The 20,527-nt window shown below is 33.2% G+C and overlaps 1 protein-coding gene across 4 annotated transcripts in view; it reads left to right on the top strand.

Annotated features, from left to right (window-relative positions):
• Positions 1-5,811: 5,811 nt before the first annotated feature.
• LOC18445553 (uncharacterized) overlaps positions 5,812-20,527 on the top strand; it is a 77,172-nt gene continuing 62,456 nt past the window's right edge. For 3 of the 4 annotated variants that reach the window (XM_088847507.1, XM_011629244.3, XM_088847508.1), the window contains exons 1-6: positions 5,812-5,893; positions 6,776-6,849; positions 7,072-7,165; positions 8,762-8,869; positions 10,231-10,347; positions 15,869-16,019. Coding sequence is in view for 1 of the 4 variants with exons in the window: in XM_011629244.3 (XP_011627546.3) it covers positions 5,822-5,893; positions 6,776-6,849; positions 7,072-7,165; positions 8,762-8,869; positions 10,231-10,347; positions 15,869-16,019 (616 nt within the window). In the remaining 3 variants the exon portion in view is untranslated. The remainder of the gene's footprint in view (positions 5,894-6,775; positions 6,850-7,071; positions 7,166-8,761; positions 8,870-10,230; positions 10,348-15,868; positions 16,020-20,527) is intronic. The other variant, XM_088847509.1, reaches the window with a different exon arrangement.

Consider the following 20,527-nt stretch of genomic DNA (forward strand, 5'->3'; position numbering starts at 1 on the left):
TCTATGCGGTTAAGCCGCATACGTAGAAGTACAGGCCTCTTAAAAAATATATTTTTGAGATGAATTTCAGTACATAATTTTTAAAGACATGTAATATCTAACATGGAGATCATGAATATGAAAAAATAAATAAATAAATTTAAAAAACTAAAAATAATAATGTTAGTGCTAAAACATCTTGAGTGTTGATTTCCATTGTTTTTAGATAGAATACCTACTTGCATCCTTCCTTAAGATGGATGTTTTACACTTTTTGGACTGTATATGTTTCTTGCGGTCCAGCCCGCACGAAACAATTTTCCTTTTATCGATGGTAGAAAATGTGATAGCTGTGTGAAAACATTTCCCTTAAAAACAAATCAAGCGAGTAAAATCGAAGGAGTCTTTAGTTATACTATTACAGTTCATGTCTTGTATATATTTTTCTTTTTGAAAATTTTTCCAATATACGTTAGAACGAGTGGATCCATTAGTTCCACTGATGTCATATGTCATTGCAATATTTTTATTTATTTTCAGGACATTTATGAAAACACACCTTAATTTTCAGCTATTTAATATTTTACTCCCTTTTACTAGTTTTCTGAAATTATGTATTTTGTTATGGGGATTTTGAAATTAAATTAAAATAATTTGGTAAAAGAAAAAATTATATAATGTTCGAAACTTATTTGTAAAAACAAAGTTGCAATAATATATATTGTTCATTTTATTTAGATGGTGTAGGTTCAAAATTATCTTAAAAGACGTTCCTTTTACAACATTGTCTTGAAATACATATTAGATCTACAACCTCCAAATAAAAAAAGCATGTATACCATCATAACCTTACAAATAAGATTGAGAAAAAAGTTTATAAAAGATTGCAACCTTATACTATATTCAATATAAAAGAGTGTTCTCGAGTCGGAAAACCATCCAATTGATCTTCTCTACCTCAAGATGCATGGATGTAAAGAAATAAATAAAGTCATACAAATAGTACATCTTGTAAGAAGTTATCCAGACCATCTATTTTTCAGGATTTTTCAAGTGTTTATAGATCTGCTCGATCTTCATAATTTTTTGAGTTTTAAATAATATAATTAGAGTCGAAAATGGATTTTCAAGCATCATAAAGTTTCCAACACAATAACTACATCTTCTAGAGAAATTTAGACGTGCGCCTTACTTGTATAGAACTCACCCAATGTAAAATGTAAAATGATGGAGTTTTTTCATAAGCCCAAAGCCTTATGCAAAAAAATAATAAAGATAAACATGACTCTAAAAAATATATTTTCACCACAAATGTGAAATTTGTACCTCAAAAAATGGTATAGGCATTGTGGATCTATAAACACTTAAAAAATAATATTTTAGATAATATATTATAATATACATTATATTTAAGATTTAAAATTCTATATTTTTTTTCACAACCACCATAATCAGATAATCGGAATTAAATATTATTCGACAACTATAATTATCGAGTATTGAGGCGAGGCTTTTCATATTAAATAAGGGCGTAGTTTCTATAAGGTTGCAACCTTACACAATCTAATTCAGGCCCACCTCCAAAATTTATCATAACATGTAATTTTGATAAAAAAAATTCTTAGGATTATCTCAAAATCGATTTTCATATCTAATTATAACTCAAAAAATGGTCAAAGTCAAGTACATCTATAAATATATGAAAATTGACAGTCTAGATAATGTATTGAAAAATACACTATTTGTGGGACTCAAAATATTTATTTATTTTCTTCGTACATCTCAATGTCGAGATGATCAATTAGAGGTTTTTTAAACATAAAGACAACATTTTTCAATAGATTTTTGAGATGCATGGGTATAATTCTACATTTTAAGGTTGTAACCTTATGTAAACTTTTTTCATTAAATAATTAAATTGGATTTTCAAATCATCCTTATCATTGAAGGCTGTATAGCTGGTGTGTCTAGTGGATCACAAAAGCAATTTTACAGCATTTGTCGGAGTTTGAATGCCATGATGGCATCGATCAGACTAGCGGTCCTTATGAGTAATATTCAATAAAGTTAATGGCATGCAACTTATACAACGTGGCACTCAACGAGAAAAAGAAATAAACATCCCGAAGTTTCCACCTTAAAATATAGAAGTGTAACTACTTAGAAAGAGTCAAAAGTTTAGGTGCTCCTGAGGGAGCATATCTTCCACACTTGATGAAGTGGTCACCTCTCCAGCTTATCTACTACGGAAGTCTAGTACACGCGATTGCACTTTATTAGATCATTCATATTTAATACAAAAACAGTATCCTTGTATGTAGTAATTAGATAAGTCTGACAACTTTAGATATTTCATAGAATTTGATAAAAAATGTGTAAATTTTTACATTAAATCATGGGTGTGCTTTCTATAAGGTTGTAATTTTAAACAATTCAATTAAGGTGCACGTCCAAATGTTATCATAACATGTAATTTTGTTAGAAAAAATTCTTAGGATTATCTTAAAATTTAATTTCATATCTAATTACAAATTTTAAATTCAAAAAATGGATAAAATCAAGTAGATCTATAACTATATGAAAATCTTGAAAATAGACGGTCTAGATAATGTGTTGCAAGATGTACTATTTATGAGTATCGAAAACTCTGTTTTTTTCATATTCATACATCTCAATGTCGAGATGATCTATTAGAGGGTTTTTAAACATTAAAACAATATATTCCAATAGATTTTTTAGGTGCATGTGTAATTCTACATTTTAAGTTTGCAACCTTATATAAACTTTTTCCTAAATTATGTGTCAGTGTATAACATCTCAACCTTGATAAAATCGTTATACCCGTATAACATACTCAAACTCAAACTCAGAAAAATATTATCAATATTCAAATAAGACCATCAAATTTCTCAATTATCTGAAAATCTGGTGATTCGAGAGTGAATTGCAAAGTGTCATATCAAATAAATCCTCCTAAGGGGGGTCATTTGAACGAGGAAGCAAATACTCAATTTGATCTCGTAGGAGCACATTTGCGCAGTAAAAATAAAAGTCTCGCTCCAAAATCCTGGCGTAGTAGTCAGCGGAAAATGGGGACCATCAACAAGGCCGTTTATGTCCTCCTAACGATTAAGCCTGAATTTCGGAGAGAGACAACTAATTAATTGATATATTTAGAAATTTGTTTACAAGCTTTTAGAGAGAAAAAGAGAGAGTGAGACTGAGGACAATTATACACGGTGCTTTTGGCGATACATACCATTTCTATTTTTGAATGAGGTTGGAATCTTCCCTTTTAAATTTAAAGTATTTTGTTTTTGTAAAAAAAATATTTCCATTATCCAATATTCTCTACCCCACCACAATTTTTTTTTTAAAAAAACCACCACAATAACCAAAAAAAAATTTGTTTTCAATGCAACCATTTGAAGCTTCAATATGAGGAGAAATATTGTTTTGTTTTCAATGCAATCAATTTGGAGCTTCAACATCAGAAAAAAGGACCCGTATCTTTTCTATTATCATCATCATAATTTTTTTTTCTAATTAATTAGGATCAGCCACATGAATCTTCATCGGTCATTTTGCTCCAATAAGAGTCGTATCTTCAATAAAGCCATAAATCCAATCAATTTCTATCAATCCGATACAATCCGATGCTTATAGGCCGATCCCTCCATTATTTTAACGTTTCTGACACCAAAGCCCATTCTTTAGCTGATAATATCACTTTGAGCTCACGCCATACTCAAGGAGAATGTGAACCATACAAATGTTTCAAAATTTTTAAACTCAAGATAGTACATAACTATCAAAATTTTAAAATTATATCCGTATTATTGTCATGTACTAACGAAAACGAAGTGATTCATGGGTCCTACTTTTCTATATCCACTTGAGCTGGGATTTTGTGAGCTGAGGGTCAAAAACCCCTTCTTACAAAATAAGGTCAAATGAACTAGATTAATGCCAGAGGTCATAGTTTTATGTCACTTGCCCAATTTTTTGTTTAAATATGTCTACTGCCTCAAGACAAGATTGAGAATCTTATAGGGCATTCAGTATCCTAAGAGTTCCGAACTAAATGATGAGAGTGCCTCATATAATTAGTTTGGGTTATTAAATGCTGTCAATTGTTCAAAATTTTTATTTTTTGACAAGGATATATTTGTTGATGAGGTATCTGAATAAAATAAAAATTTTGAAATAAATATTATAATATTAATAGAAATATTTTAACCCTACTAGGGCATGTGTTTGTTTCGTGGAAGCTTATGCTTCCACAATTATGGCACTTCCGAGGTTGATTTGCCAGAAGTGTAATTTTTTTTTTTTTTAAAGTGTTAACTATGTGCGATATAATTTCGGTGTATTTGCAATATTGTACATTACATGCGTTTTGTATGATACGCTACTTTTATCCCAACCCAGTCGAGCGGTTACTTCCATAGTGAGTGGAAGAGGGAATAAACATGGCCTTAATGATTTTGTAAGGGATTTACCCTTTAAACGATATTTTTATTTGAACTTTTGAATAGGATAAAATGTAATGTATGAATTGAAGACATATTTCTTAAGATCAGACTACGCATTAGAGTAGTGAAGGGTTTGGTTAAGTCAAAACTAATTCGATTATTTGTTGGACCATATTAAAAAATAAATAAAAAAAAATAATGAATGTTTAAAACAAAATATATTATAAAATAGTTTCTAAAATTTGTTTAACCATTCCAGATGATTACAAAATATATTAGAAAATAGTTTCTAAAATTTGTTTAACCATTCCAGATGATTATATCTACTAAGATTAATGAAACTTAGATTTTGACAAATTACTTGTTTAACCATTCCAGACGATCGCATCTACTAATACGATTATATCTACTAAGATCAATGAAACATAAATTTTGACAAATTTTCAACTAAATAAGTTTTTGTTTTGAACAGGATAAGCCAAAGTACGGTTTAGGTATTCCACGGCTACGTGATTGAAGATGCATGGTCTCAGAGCATTCCTATTTTTGTCGCTACCACAACTGAGCTGAGTTTGGTGACTTTGGTCGCATTAACTTCGCATAAAGAGTCACGCGCTTCCTTCACAGGGCAAAATTCCATTTTCTATTTCAATACAAAAGGAATGAATATTTTCTTCCCACGATATTCCATTTTCCAATGTATTCCAAAATCTCCCCATTACCAATTATCCCTTCACCTGACCTTCAAAAAAAAAAAAAAAAAACCACTTATTACTTTAATTTTTTAAGTTTTTTAGATCGCTAATCCGCTTAATCAGATCGAAAATCCCGAAAGGCAATCCCAATCACCATCACCATCACCAATCTGTTCTGTAAAACTTTGGTTTTGATACAAAAATGTCATGTAGCTAGAGCCCTTTCAAAAGATAAAATAATAATAAATATTCCCATTGTCACAATTTTAAATTTAACTGTGTTTCTATCCCTTAATTTTTTATTTTAAAAAAAAGGAAAAAGAGAAAAGCACCTTCACCAAAAAGATCCACGCGTGTGAATCCCAAAGCCCACACCTGTGAATCTACAGTCACACGTGTAGAGAAAGAGGAAAGAGAGAACGATGGTGGGTGGGTTGGTTAGATTTGGGAAAGGTCCATCATTAACTCCACCCCCGTTCCTCCATAATTAATTTTCTTCAAATTTTTTTCCCTTTTCCCTTTTGTTTTCCTTTTCTCTAACAATTTGTTTTATTTATTTGAACCTACCAATTAATTACAGCAACTAATCTATAATTTGTGTAATATAGATACTTTCCCTTAGATATATTAGCTCCTCATTTCTGCTCTCTCTGTCTCTCTCTCACACGAGAAATGGAGCTTCTGAGTGTGAGAACGCTGATCGTGGAGCTTTTGCTCGGATTAATGTTCCTATGGAGCTTGCAGGCAAGTGCTCGAATGGCATTTATTTATCAGAATCGATTTTGCATTTTTTTTTGTTTTTATTTTCAAGTGTTTCACTTGTATTATACTCTCTCTCTCTCTCCCTCTCTCTCTCGCTCTCGCCGTGGTTGTGTAAGTATGTTACTAGTTTGAGTGCTGTGAAGTTGTGATTTTAATGGCGGAACGAGAGGAATAGGTTTGAATTCTGTTTGTTTTGTTTTTTGTTTTTGGACTAAGTTTCTCTGGAAGTGCTCGTGAGTTGACCTACCTTTTTGGACTTACCGTTTTTGATTGGTTTAAGTTTGATGTAGTCTTTGACCAGGAATGATTCAATCTGTTTGAATTGCGTCAGGAGATGTTTCCTGATGTCTGTTATCTGGGACTTAGGAAGAAGAAATCTCATGCTTAATCCTTTCGCTGTCTTTATGTGTGATGCTTTTTTTTTTTTTGAGGAAATGGTTAACTATGTGTGATGCATTTTTCTCGTGCTACTTTTTTCGGTTTCTAAGAAATTCTGGAATATTAACCGTGACACAGTGACACTTACTGTTGCATTGAAATGATTGAAGCTCGCGAGATCATAAACATTGTTGTGATGATGTTCCCTTTGTATGTTTTTCCTCAAACAAAGAAAAGAGATGTTACCTTTTAATGTTCTCCACTATATGGCGGGAAATATGGTTTAGATGTTCCATTCGTTTATTTATGTTAGGATTATTATGATTTCTCTTGCTATTACCTAAACTAAAAATGGTGGGAAGTGTAGTTTAGGAGTTCTAACTTTTGGTTCTTTTTTTATTGGGGTAGGGTTGATTTCTATTATTATGTGGCCTGAGATTGTCTCAACCGTGGTTTCATCGTAGTATTGCCTTTTACCATATGCAGGTCTTTGTTATTTCTTCAGTGAATGGAGAGAGATCAGATTCACGGTTTCTTTTGACATCCAATTCTTCATCAATGTACGAGCACTTTGTTCTATTGTCTAAAGTTTTAAATAGCTATTGAGCATGTCTTTCGTTCTAGATTGTTAAGTCTCCCGGACTTTACAGATTGTAAACTATTTTTTTGTTGGCATAGTTTTACAGATTTTAATCAATAGTGTGAATCTTATTTTTCTTTTGACTGGAGGAATATGTCTTGTAAAATATTTTTCCTTCTATTGGGCTTTTCATTGTTTTCAGACATGCCAAAGATTATTGTGCCATGTACGGTATCTGTGGGCAGCGCAAAGATGGGAAGGTTTTGAACTGTCCCTATGGTTCTCCTGCAGTGAAGGTACTTTTCCTCATGTTCTAACTAATTTTCTTTTCTTTTTTGTCTATTGAGTGGGTTTTATTCTCTTTTATGTCAAATGGAAATGAAAATTGTATTGCCTGCCATCTATGTAAGTGAGATTCTCAATGGGTTTATACATTTGGTTTAGTATGTTTCCATAATACTGAGAGAAAGATATGCCTGCTTCATTTTCGGCCCAAGAATTACAATGTTCATCAACATTCTGAATCTCTGAATTATGCAAATGGTGAAATAGAATGGAGAGGATGCAATGGCCACATGAAGGCCTTTGAGCGGCAGTACAATGTTGACAGTCTTGATGCATTCTATAACTTTGTTTTCAGAATGTGTCGCCATTTTAGCTCAACATAGTAACTGTGCATTATATGATCTTGAAACCACTGTATGCACAAAGTGATCTATAGTGGGTTTGTTCTAACATAGTCAGTTAATCTTATTTTATTCATTTTGGGAGGAATAGCATACATGCAAATGTACATCGCATCGATACCGTTTGATTTTATTAGTTCCATATGTTTAGTCCAGATTAGAGGGAAATCACTCATGAATTGAATGGGTACTCCTGCTGGAGCCACCCTTATATTGTGTATGAGCCACCCATCCTGCATAAGCATCCGTCTTACATTGCTTGATTCCCACATTTGCCTTTGACCAATGGTTCTTCCTAGTCTATCTCTACATCTGCAAAACATAATAATGTCTGAGTCATGCAACTGATCTGAACTAAAAAGAAGAGTCATATTTCCTCGAAAGAAAATAACATATTTGGGACTGTATACAATAAGGCCATGTACATGTGGTACAAAAGCCCATCATATTTGAAGTCTGATGGGCTGGGGTCTGTACAAAGTCCCAAGAAATTTTTTTGTGGACTTTGAGTGCTATCAGTAATAGGCTGCTAGACATCTGATTTCACGTCTGATACTTTGGGGTGCTTTTACCTTTTTGTATGGAAGGTAATTTGTTCCCAACAAAAATTTCTAAATTGGCAAGAAAAAAAAAGGTTCCTACATGGGGGTTTCACTGTATCAATATTCTCTGAACTTCACTTAGACCTCTGATTCAGTACCTTTGGAACACCCCTAATGCACTATTAGTTTTTTGCTGTGGCTTGTCTCAAACATTCATCAAGCACGTCATCTCAAGGTCCAGGTTCATGCTTTCCTACATGCTTCCTCAGAGACATTCTGAGATTGATTGCAATCAAGACTTTTGTAAATGATTCGCAATTATTTTCTATACTCAGGTTCTTCTTCTTTTTTTTTTTTTTTGTGTTTTTTTCTTTTTTTCTATATGAGCCATTGTGGCTTTATGAGAACTGTTAAGAGTGCAATATGCAATGTTATTTTCTGAACTCAAGTGATACTCGATAAAGGCGTTCCTTGTTTTTTTACGGGCAATCTTAAGCTCATGCATTGGATCCTTGTTCTCAAAGGAGCGAGTGCCACTTCTTTTCTCTGTGAATGCATAAGGTTGCTGTGTTACTTCTTGTTGCTGTTTTTGAAATCATGAGTGCATTTTCTTATTGGGGAATTTGAAGAAATGTCATACTAGTGCTTGATTATTTGTTCCCAGCCAGATGAGTTGTTTTCTTCCAAGATCCAAAGTTTGTGCTCGACTATCACTGGAAATGTTTGCTGCACAGAAGATCAATTTGAGACTTTACGTGGTCAAGTCCAACAAGTATGGCTACCTAATGGATCCGTTTTCTTATGGTTTCAACACTTTCTATGCTTCTCTCTATTTCATTTGTTACTTGATTATGTCAGATGGTCAGAGCATTTTACATCTTTTGATTGCTATTGATTGGACAATTCTATAACAGTGCTTTTTATCAGTTCTTTACCTGAATGCTTTCAGATTATCAGTTCATATTGATAATCTTTCATACAAATGCTATACTCAAATAAGCTTTCATTGCTTAAAAACAATTATGCTCCTGAATCACCATAATCCAATTGAATTTTCAGTGTTTCATATTACTTGCCTCAAGAAAAAAAAACATCACTAAACAAGTTAACTTTACTCATAAAAAAGAAAAGAAAAGAACATCACTAAACAAATGGAAAACGACAAAAATTAGTTGATACTCTAAAACAATCAGAGATGCTCATCTCATGTTTTTCTTGCACTACATCACCTATTTTATAAACATTTTATGGTTCCACTCCACTTTTTGTCTGTTCTGCAAACTATATATGCTAATATTTGAAATTGGATTCTGTTAGCTGTAGAATAATGGTTCTTTTAATGGGGTTTTCTTCATATATTTATCACAGACCAGGATGTGCATTACTGACAAATACTACTGAATTCTACACATTTGATGTCAATACAATATAGTGATTACTAGAAACAAGTAGGGCACATAGTTATTTTTATATCTTATTCTTCGCTTGCTAGTTTTATTCATATTATTCTTCACATTTTCATTCATTTGATGATTTCACATCTACATTATTTTGTGATGATCTATAATTTTATTCAAAGATTACATGATGTTCAAGGTTTCAGACCTGCCTTTATCCCCTTGAGGACACATCTAAGATATCTAGGCTATCTCTAACAATATTTTCAACCCTCATCGCATGTTCTGACTGGTTACACTAAATTGGAAATCTTGGCATGCACCAACATAATCACCATGGACATGGAATATAGTGTATATATATGTCACCCCTTATATATGTAACCCCAGTCACACATATTTTTATTTGCATCATATATTCATATTATGCTTGTGTATATGTTTGTATCCGTGGGTATTTTTAACCTTGGACACATGAGTGGGTTATATAATTTACACAAAGAACAGGAATAAGAAAAGGCGGGCTTGTTTGGGAGCACTTTTTCTTCTGATCATTATCTTTTCCCATGGTAGCCAGGCGTAAACTCTTGGTTTATGTTTGTAGGGCTATTTATGACTAATTCGTCTTTTTAGTGTTCCATCACACTTGGATGTTTTTTCTGTTTCTTTTTGGTTCCTTTCAAAGTTTGCCTGACTCTGCTAATATTCTCTGTGTGAGTGTAAATTTTCTTTGCAGGCAGTTCCTTTTCTAGTCGGCTGCCCAGCATGCCTCAGGAATTTTTTGAATCTGTTTTGTGAGCTTTCTTGTTCACCCAATCAAAGTCTATTCATCAATGTAACTTCTATTTCTAAGGTATGTATAAGATACTGTTTCTATCAAAGCCACCAGCAGCAGCTGTTTGTATAGTTACTCGTCTTGCTTCATATTCAACATTTGCACTGATTTGCTCATATACACTGTGATCTTATTTATGAGCTAGCTGCAAAATTTGGTTGCTGAGTTTTTATGGATTTAATTTTATTCTAATTCATGTGCTGTCCTGCCAATTAAATGGGAATGCATATGAGCTTGGCCTAAATTAGACTTTTGATGCTTGGCCATTCTAGATTTCTCTGATGAAGGAACTCCTTAGCTGTGTTAGCCTTGGTTTTCCCTCTCTATAGTCAAGTCAAATGATATATTGAATCTGAATAGAGCTAGAATTTTTCTTTTATCAAATTTGTTGTATGCCCTATTTTCTGACTTCTGTGACTGTTGTGTACATTGAATGGTTCTCTTCCAAGTCTATAATAGGTGAATTCCCCACGTGTATGTGTACCTATATGGTCCACAGCATATGGAACACGAGAAATAATCAATGAAATATTATGCAATTTTTGAATCGCTTATTTAAACTGACAAAGATTGATTATAAATAATAAACTGTGATAAAAATAGGGAAATTTACAAATAAATCCCCTCATAAGATCTATATTTAGAAAAGGATCACGTATTTTACATTATGCGCAAAGGTTTCACTTTTTTGTTGTTTTGTACTATCCCCAAATTGTTCTTGGTTTGGACACCTAATATCGAACACTCTCCTCTTTATTCTTTTTGTAAGTGAGAGATGTGTTTGGGCATTGGGTATTCGAACTAGGCTAATTCGGGGATAAAAAACGACGAAAAAGCGGGACCTTTACATAAAATGTAAAATAGATATCCTTGTTTGTTAAAATATAGATTTTATTAGGGGATTTACCTATGAGTAAAAAATAAAAAGTTCAATAATCATTTTTAATGGGAAAAAGAAAAAGAGAAATGAAAAATCTAAATATATGTGAACAAACCTTATTTATCAGGACTCTTTTGTGTAATAATTGAATATTTTGTTGATCCCTTATTTTAAGCATTACATACATCATACATTTTTTAAGTAAACCAAAGTATTTGTCTATAGAAAATACTTAGAAAAGTTCTCCTTTGATTTGGAATCACACAACTAGAGCATCTCAAAAGAGGAACAAACAATGCTCCAAATTTCCTAGAGTATTAAAAAAATAGACTGTATCCACCTTTATAGATGTGGATTTTAACTCCCTCAAGATCTGTTTCTAATTGGAAAAAGATGAAGATAAGTTTTCAGTCCTGTATTTTAATTGACATATATATCAATTATTTCTCAAATCTCATATTGTAAATTGGCATAAGCGATTTTATAATGATAAAGCTGTACTTGAAAAAGTTCAAAAAGTTTCAAAGTCCTTTTTGAAAGTAGCTTAAATGTTGAAATAATAATTGTGTACTCAAACAATAAAAAACTTTGGTAGGTGGTATATTTCTTAGACTCAAATATCTAATTTGAAAGTTTCTTATTAAAGAAAACATCCAATCCTTTTCAAATTGGGAAACTAGAAAGAAAGGAAAGTTTAAATCCTTTATTTTAAATTGATGTAATTGTAGATTAGTTTTAGATCTATGTATTAAATTGGCAGGAATTATTTTTGGATATTACAGTTTTGTAAAAATAAGGCATTCCATTGCTCATTTTCAAATCCATTGTTTTAAATTTCATGAAATATTTTTTATGATTGTAAATTCGTTATTAAAAAATATAAAATGTTTGGAAGGCATTACCCTACTTTTCAAAAGAAGGCGTTACACTAATTTTCAAAAATCTCTGTTTTAGATCAATACAAGTATTTTTAAATAAAAAATGGGTAAAAATTTAAGATGATTGGGAAGGTGATGTACTACTCATTTCTAGGAATTCCATGAAGACTTTATCTTAGTCCATATATCTAAGGAAATTAGGACACCATAATTGTAGACAGGAAAATCAATGCCTGTATTGCATCATACAAAACCAAGGGGCCTCATATATGTGTGGAAACATTATTTCTTAGGGGATCTATGGTGGATAGAAAAATCTAAATGCTATTACTAAATGAAAGAATATCAAGGACCATTATTGCATAATGATGACATAAAGGGCAAATACAATAAACAATATATATAGTATAGATAAACATTAAAATGCCAATAAAATTTTTGGTGTATTGCTGCTTGGCGTGATCTTCTTGTGCCTATGTGCTCCCTACTGGTTTTTATATATACGGTGAATGCCATTGAAATTAGCACTTTTTGACGATTGGGACTGGTTCCTGTTGGCATCAATATCATGGTAGTGGGAATTTGTTCATCGCTATCTTGAAAGTTTATTTATTTTTCGTTTATATTTCTTCACTATATTGCTTATTATCAACAGCCCCCTCCCCCCCCCCCCCTTCTTATCTCCTGTTTTTTCTATTCCATTTATTTTGTGTCGATTTGTTTTTTCATATTTAATCCAAAATTTATGAGAAAATTGCTCTAAAAGTTGCATTTACTTAGATGTTCTGTGTACCTATTAACTTACCTTGACTTTCATCCATGCTTTATTGTTTATTGACAACTGTAAGAAAAGGTTAGTTCCTATCCTCTCTTCCAAGAGTGGGTTACATAACATTTTCACATGAAAAGTGCATGGGGCATATCCATGAAGAGTAAACAAGTGATGCATGTTTTCTAATATATAACATAAGATCATACATGCATGGCTAGTTACATGCTTTAATGATAAAAGATTAGTGTGATTCATAGAAACACAATTCCTCAGTAGTCATGACTGGGACGGATTACTTACAAAATTGTGGCTGGATGCACCCTCTTTTACTAGGGCATCCACTACTACAATGGCCTCAAGTCACATATGCTTAAGGAAACTCGCAATGGTCTGCATATCTAAAAAATTTGGTCAAAGATTGGTTCCTTTCTCAAACTTTGGGAGTCCCCTTGTTCTTCAAGTTCCTAGTATGACCTGATTTTTCATTTTCCAGTAAATAAGATAGACTTTTTTGATAGAAAGAGTAAACCGAATGATGTGATTCAGAAAACACAATTCCTGTGTTAGGAACTGCAAGAAATAACCGGTGTCATGGTTAGGACTAAATGCATTGAAAGTTGCACCCAAGCATGCGGAAAACTACAATGGACCAATGAAAGACCTTGAACTAGAGAGAAAAGCTAAAGAATAGGAGTCAGGTGAAATATAAATTAAATAACAATTTATCTGCTACCATTAGAGGATGAGTTCAGTGCCTATTACCTCTCTTAATCTTCTGCAGAAGCCTGGAAATTCAACCTTAAATCATTTTTTGTAGCAGAAATTGTTAAAGGTTTAATGCATCAGAAACAAGGGACACCTTGAACCAGTGAGTGTGATCTACTGCTATTCAACAAAGTAGTAGTTTCACACTGGCTCTGTAATGTAGAACAGAGAGAAAAGAGAGAGAAATAGCTCAAAATCAGGTAAAATTAAGGGATTTCAGCTGTGATTCAAAGGCAATGGGTTAAAGCTAACAAAGGCTAGCTTCAATGGTTTGTATGAGGTTCCAAATACACCCCAAAATGGGAGCTAAGTTCCTGATTCTGGAATTTTATGGCAAAAACATTGATTCCAGCTGGGTCAAAGTCTACCTCTTTTAATAGATTTGGCTTAGCTCCTAGACTGAAGCTCTATTAACTTTCCTAGGAGCATTAATAGACTCTATCCCTTCCCAAGTTACACATAATACCTTTTCCCAAGCCATGCATAATGGAAATTTCTAGGAGTATTAATGGACACTATCCCCATGCACAACATGTCTTTGTAAGCAAATTTTAAATGCAAATTGTGACATTTTCACTCCTGATTTTGCCACGCTCAAAATTTAAATGGAACCCCTTAACTTTTCTGTACATTCCATGAGAAAAATACGCAAGCTACCCCTGCTTACCAAAAAAGCTAAACGGGAAAATGCAGTCTCCACAAAATGTTAACAGAACGTTTGTTTATTTTCTTCATCAATCTCTCTGGGTTAAAGAGAGCTTGTCCTCAAGTTCGAGCTGGCAATGAACTTCTAATGGGCTTTAGGATCAATCTTCGTCCAATCTTCTTTAGAAATCTATGATCTCTCGGCATCGGTTGGGCCCTTCCACTATACCAAATACTGACTGTAATCTCCACGGCGTGTAGGGATGCTGCGGCTGTCCAAGATCCTCTTTACCTTGTCCCCCTTTTGCTTAGGCAGATGTGCTCCCCGGGGGGTTCTCCTCAACCCGTGGAGAATGATTGTGATCAGAGCACATTGAGTAGCCACAAGTATCTTCTTTGGGAGCGACCGATTCCTCTTAATTCTCGCACATATTTGGAGGGTGAAAACCCTAGGAGGGCTTCCAAGAAGAACAAGAAGAGCAAGAAATAGTTTGAATAGTTTTTTTAGTTATTTTTGGGCTATTTCTAATATTTATTTATTTATTTCATTGTTGGACTAGTTAGGGACTTTTCAGACATTTTAATTAAAGTTGGGGAGTTAAATTATACTTAAATTCCCTTTTAGTAGAGTAGGCAAAGTTTAATAGGAGCGAGCTTTCTTTCCTAAAACTCAAAATAGTAGCTCATGTAGCAACAGGACTGAACTCGTTGCGTTGGGGTTGATCTCTTTCCGCCATCAATTGTGGCCTATGGTTGTGTAAGTTAAGACCCTCCACTTGCTCTTATCACGAACTCTTAAGTGGGGTGTGGATGGATGGAGGGGAATCAAGTCACTTTTTTTTAGAGAAAAACAAACTTCTATTTAAAAAGAAAGAAAAGAAGTCTAAGGATTGAGCTTACGTGGGGAGGATGCCTTAGGGTTTTCTCAAAATTGCATGCGTTTGACTGAGGTTTCATTCTGATTTCTTGCTATTTTACTGTTTATCAAGCTCTCTACATCAAACTTGTTAAACTTTGTAAATTTACTACTATGCAATTTAACCACAATATTTATAATTTCACGATATTTATAATTTACAACTATATATGTGAACAACATATAATTATTTGGTTGTAGAGGCACAACAGTTATGGTATTATAAATGAGCTGGGACCAATTGAAATTCAGTACAAAATCATATTTATATTGAGAATTTTATATATAAAAAAATATATTTATATGGGAAATCTTAGAAATAAAGTCTGAAGGAACATGGGCCAAAGAAGAAAATAAGATAATTGTTGTGGCCAAACATTTAGATGCTTGGTGCAATCCAATATATTTCCAGAAATGATAGATTATATATATTTATACTTCGTGTATTGAATCCATCATAATTGTTATAAAGCACCTTCATCCTATGATGACCAATTTCTTGCTATAATGTTTGGAATGTAATTCTAGCTGCTGTGTTAGGAGGGTTTTGCAATACACCTCTCACTTGACAAGGAATGCTTTAAAAAATAATTGCAGATTGCCTGCTTTGTTTTATTTTGGTCTTATGCTACATGTAGTTGTTCCATATGTGGAAGGAACCCTAAATGTATCTTCTTGTTTAGGTTAATAATACTCTAACTGTAGACGGCATTGACTTCTACGTTACTGGTTCCTATGGTGAAGAGTTATATAACTCTTGCAAGGATGTGAAGTTTGGTACAATGAATACGCGAGCAATGGATTTCATTGGTGCTGGGGCAAAATCATATAAAGGTATGGTGCATGTTGATTTTTAACTGGTCATAGTCTAGGTTATTTAGTGGTATGGTGTCAGAATGCTTAATGTAGTACATCCATATGTTTTTGATCTTTGATAATAGGAAAACCAAAGTCGATCTATTCAACTGTGTACACTTGCATTTTTTGATGGTAGGTTTGTTGATAATGATAAACTGAAAGATCTATATTTCTATTCTGAATAAGAAAGATTTGTGCTAATGAGAATTATATCGTACTTTTGTGCATCTGCTATACAGTTGTGGATCCTAGGTTTGCTAAATTAGTTTCTTTATGAACTGTTGTGGAGCACGGCCACATTCTTTGTCCATCCTCTTTTTGTCTTACACTTCTAGCAACATGTTGAAAATTTGAACTGCTACTTTCTCAGATGGCTTTTTTTCATGTCCTTAAACTTTTGGCAATATGTTGAAATGTTGAACTTTTGCTTTCTTGGATGGCTTATTCGCGTGTTCTTGAAATTGTCTCGAAAACTACTTTATGAAAAAAGGTATCCATGTAAGCAACTTTAGCGCATGGACTTGGGTGTTTATTTTTAATGATGTTTAGGAATTAAAGATCCATTAGTGAAACAAATGTTTCCTACCTATAAGTGGAATGCAGGCAGTCATGCACATGGGTATGTGTAAACTTATGAAAAAAAGGAGTTTCCCAGCACACTGAAGAGCTTCTTTGATGCAAATTCCTTCCAAAGAAAAATACTAAGATTTTGATGCAAATAAAAATCGAAGTTTTTTAATTTTGTTATTATATATATATTTTGTTTTTAGAAAAGGTGTTATTTGAGTTTTTTAGTTTTCTTTAGGGTTATTATTATCTTCTCTAGTTGTAGAGATTTAGGGGGTAGAATAGTAAATTCTCTATGGGAGTTGGTTTGGATAGATTTTTATGAAGATATAGTTTCTATTTTTGTGGGGGTTGAGGTTGTTGTCTCTTAATGAGAGAGAGAGAGTGTTTTTGCTTGTTTGTGGATTTTATCTATTTATTTATTTTTCAACTAAGTGTATTTAAACGGAGGATGTCCCTTCTTTGTAAAAGATTATTGGTGATTGAGTAAAGAGTTTGATCTTGTGAAATTTTTTTGGGGTGGACTTCCTTGCAGACTCGAAGATGGTATAATATCTCAAAATCTTTTTATTTTATTTTCATTTTCCTGTTATTTTTACTCTGCATCAGTTGGTATCATAGCAAAAAAAGATCCAGTATTAGAGCCTTGCGATCCATGGTGATCACAAATAACTGATGATCTAGTTATACGGAGCATATAGATTAAATATTTGGGCGATTGAATCAAAAATTTGAGATTCTCGAAGAAGACCTAATAGAACGTATTAGCAAAGTAATAGAACAAGGTTTACGTGATCTATTTAGTAGATTGTAGCATGAGGAAGAAGAATATGAAGAGGTAGACCTTGATGCAAAGACGATGTTGATGGCCCAAACATGCAAGAAATTTCGAAAATCAATTTTGAAGATAAGCTACGTGTGTGGCAGCTTATGAAATACCACCATGTGAGCCCAAAGGAGAAATCAAGATTCAGTTTAGTATTCCAAAACTCGGTGTCTCAGAATTCCACTGCAAATTGTGCTGGCTCAATTTTTTATTTGAAGAAGAAAGAGTATCTAGAAGAATGTTGGGATTGCATCACCAACTTTTGAGAAGGTCTTTAAAATATTTGAGTTCTATAAGCTCGAGGTCAAGCTTCTCTCAACCTGGGGAGAATGATGCAAATAAAAAAGGGGGAAGGGGGGGGGGGGGGGGGGGGGTTAAATTTTTATTTCATATATATATTTTTAAATATTTAAAAAAAGTGTTATTTGAGTTTTTAGTTTTCTTTAAGGTTCTTGTCTTCTTTAGTTGTAGAGATTTAAAGGGTACAATAATAAAACCTGTATGGGAGTTGATTAGGATTGATTATTGTGAGGATATAGTTTCTATTTTGGTGGGAGTTGAGGTTGTTATCTCTTAATGAGATGATACATATCATGAAAGGAGAAAAAAAGAAAGAGACAAGGGAGAGTTGGAAAAGATATCAAATTTCCTTTTTACAATATATGAAGTTAGAGAGAGATAAGGGTGGGTTGAAGAAGTGGTACGTAGAGAAGAGAGAGAGAGGGGGTTATTTTTCGTTTGTGGGTTTTATTTATTTATTTATTTTTTCTACTGAGTGTATTTTAAAGGGAAGATGTCCCTTATTTGTAAAAGATTATTGATGATTGAGTAAAGAGTTTGATTGTGTGAAAAGATCTTAGGGTGGACCCCCTTGTGGACCCAGAGAGAGTATAATCTCTCAAAATCCTTTTTATTTTATTTTTACTCTCTAGGTTATTACTTTCTCCCTACATCAGATTTCTAAAATAGAAACTAATGATTTGATTCGAAATTGAAGGAAGCTAACGAGCTTAGCTTCATTGGCTTTGCAGAATTCACAAGAATTCCAGGAAGCATTGTTTTTAAACAACTCAAATATCCATTCTAAAGCTTTTACATACCCCTATTTATAATAAAACCTTCATTTAGAGCCCAAGAAATCCTAATTTTAATTGAATTAAAAGTCCTAATTATAGCAAAATTCATAATAATATTTTTTCTCTCGATAAAATAAATAATACCGTTTGCACTTTAACTACTTTTCTAAACAACTCCTGAAATCCAAAAGTACAAAAAACCTAGAATCCCTAAAAAAACCAAAAAGCACTAAATAAAAACCATAAAATTAAAAATAAATAAATATCTATCCTTTGAAATATAAAAATTTAAAAATAAAAATAATTTTGTCTTGCATCGGACTCCCTTGGGTGGAGAAAACTCATTCTCGTTTTGAAGTAGGTTAAGATGAAATTTACATTGGTCTCACAATCTTCTTTAACCCAAACATTATGCTTTGAAACCTTGGACCTGTGGATTATTGGCCCAATCAAAACAAAACAATTGTGCATTGAGATTGGGGCTTTAAAATCAACACAAGCACATAAACTCTTTTGAGAACAACTCTAGGATAGGTCACTGTATATCGATAGAGTATGTTCAGCCGCATAAGCTTGCTGAAATTGCCGAAGGTCAGCCCTAGAACAATCAAGGGAACATCTTCGAGATGAGTACCATATTCGATGGCCGAACCAACAAATTCCCTTGGAGTGCTGCATCGTTTTTTCGTCATAGAGAGGTTCAACCACGAATTCTTGTTCATGATCGTGGATCGTATCTCCTACAAGTTATGTTTCTTCATCTGAGCATGATTCAAAGATTGGTGGTGAATCCTAATCTACAACTTGCTGATTTTGGAAACTTACTTGATGGAAATAAGGATTCTCCGTGGTTGGCCTAAATGTCATGAACCAAATTGTAATCACAAGTAGTGAGATTACCTCTCCCTTTGTTATGAGGCAAATTATGCTCATTAAATCATGAATCGATACCTTAAAATTGAAAACCCTAAAGTGATGTCCCCCATATTTAGGTCTTGTAATCACTTTCCTCATCACTCAACGACCCACGTGGAGCATTGCGATGGAAAGGGTTGTACTTTTACTTGACATCTTCTTGGATGGAGAGATCACCTTCTTGCCTTTAAGTGATGCCCATGAATTGTTGTGTAAGCTGCTGAACTTACCTCCTCAGATCTTTAATCTCTTCATCTCTGGCATCGCGAAGGATATCCATCGTATAAAAGAAAATACTAAGATTTCTTAAAAAATATAAAAAATGATGAATTGATTCAAAATTAAAAGAAGCCAACAAGCCTAGTTTATTCCTAATTCTATTTGAATCAAAAGTCCTAATTAAAACAAGATTTGTAATGACATTTATACCTCTGATAAAACAAATAATGCCATAAGCACTCTAACTACTTTTCTAAATAACTCCTAAAATCCAAAAAATGTAAAAGAACTCTAGGATCTCTAAAAAAATTAAAAATCGTAAAAATCATCATCCTTATCATAGCCTTTTCCAATTAATTGGGGTTAGCTATACAAATCTTGGTTCGCCATTTTGCAATATTAAAGGCTATACCCTCAATGAGGCCATAATCCCTATGTCTTTTCAGACTATTTTCAATTACGTCCTTTTGGGCCTACCCTTTGCTCTTTTCAATTCTTCCACTTGAACTAACTTGCAGCTCTGAACAGGTGCTGTATTGGGTCTGCGCCACACATGGCCAGCCCACTTAAGTCTAATCTCTATAATCTTATCACCTGTTGGTGCCACACCTAAATTTTTCCGAATGGATTCATTTTGAATTCTATCCCTTCTTGTCTTGCCACTCATCCATTTCAACATCCTCATCTCCGCTACACTCATTCTATGAACATATTGTTTTTTGTCCACCCAACATTTTGCCCCTTAGAGTAAAGCTGGTCTCACATATGTCCTATAGAACTTGCTTTTCAGCTTCATTGGTATGCGGCGATAACCTAAAATTCCAGTTGCATATCTCCATTTCGCCAACCCAGCTCTAATTCTGTGTGTGACATTTTCCTCA

Source organism: Amborella trichopoda, chromosome 9 (genome assembly GCF_054954075.1).
Source record: "Amborella trichopoda isolate Santa Cruz 75 chromosome 9, AtrichopodaSantaCruz75HAP2 v2.0, whole genome shotgun sequence".
NCBI lineage: Eukaryota > Viridiplantae > Streptophyta > Magnoliopsida > Amborellales > Amborellaceae > Amborella > Amborella trichopoda.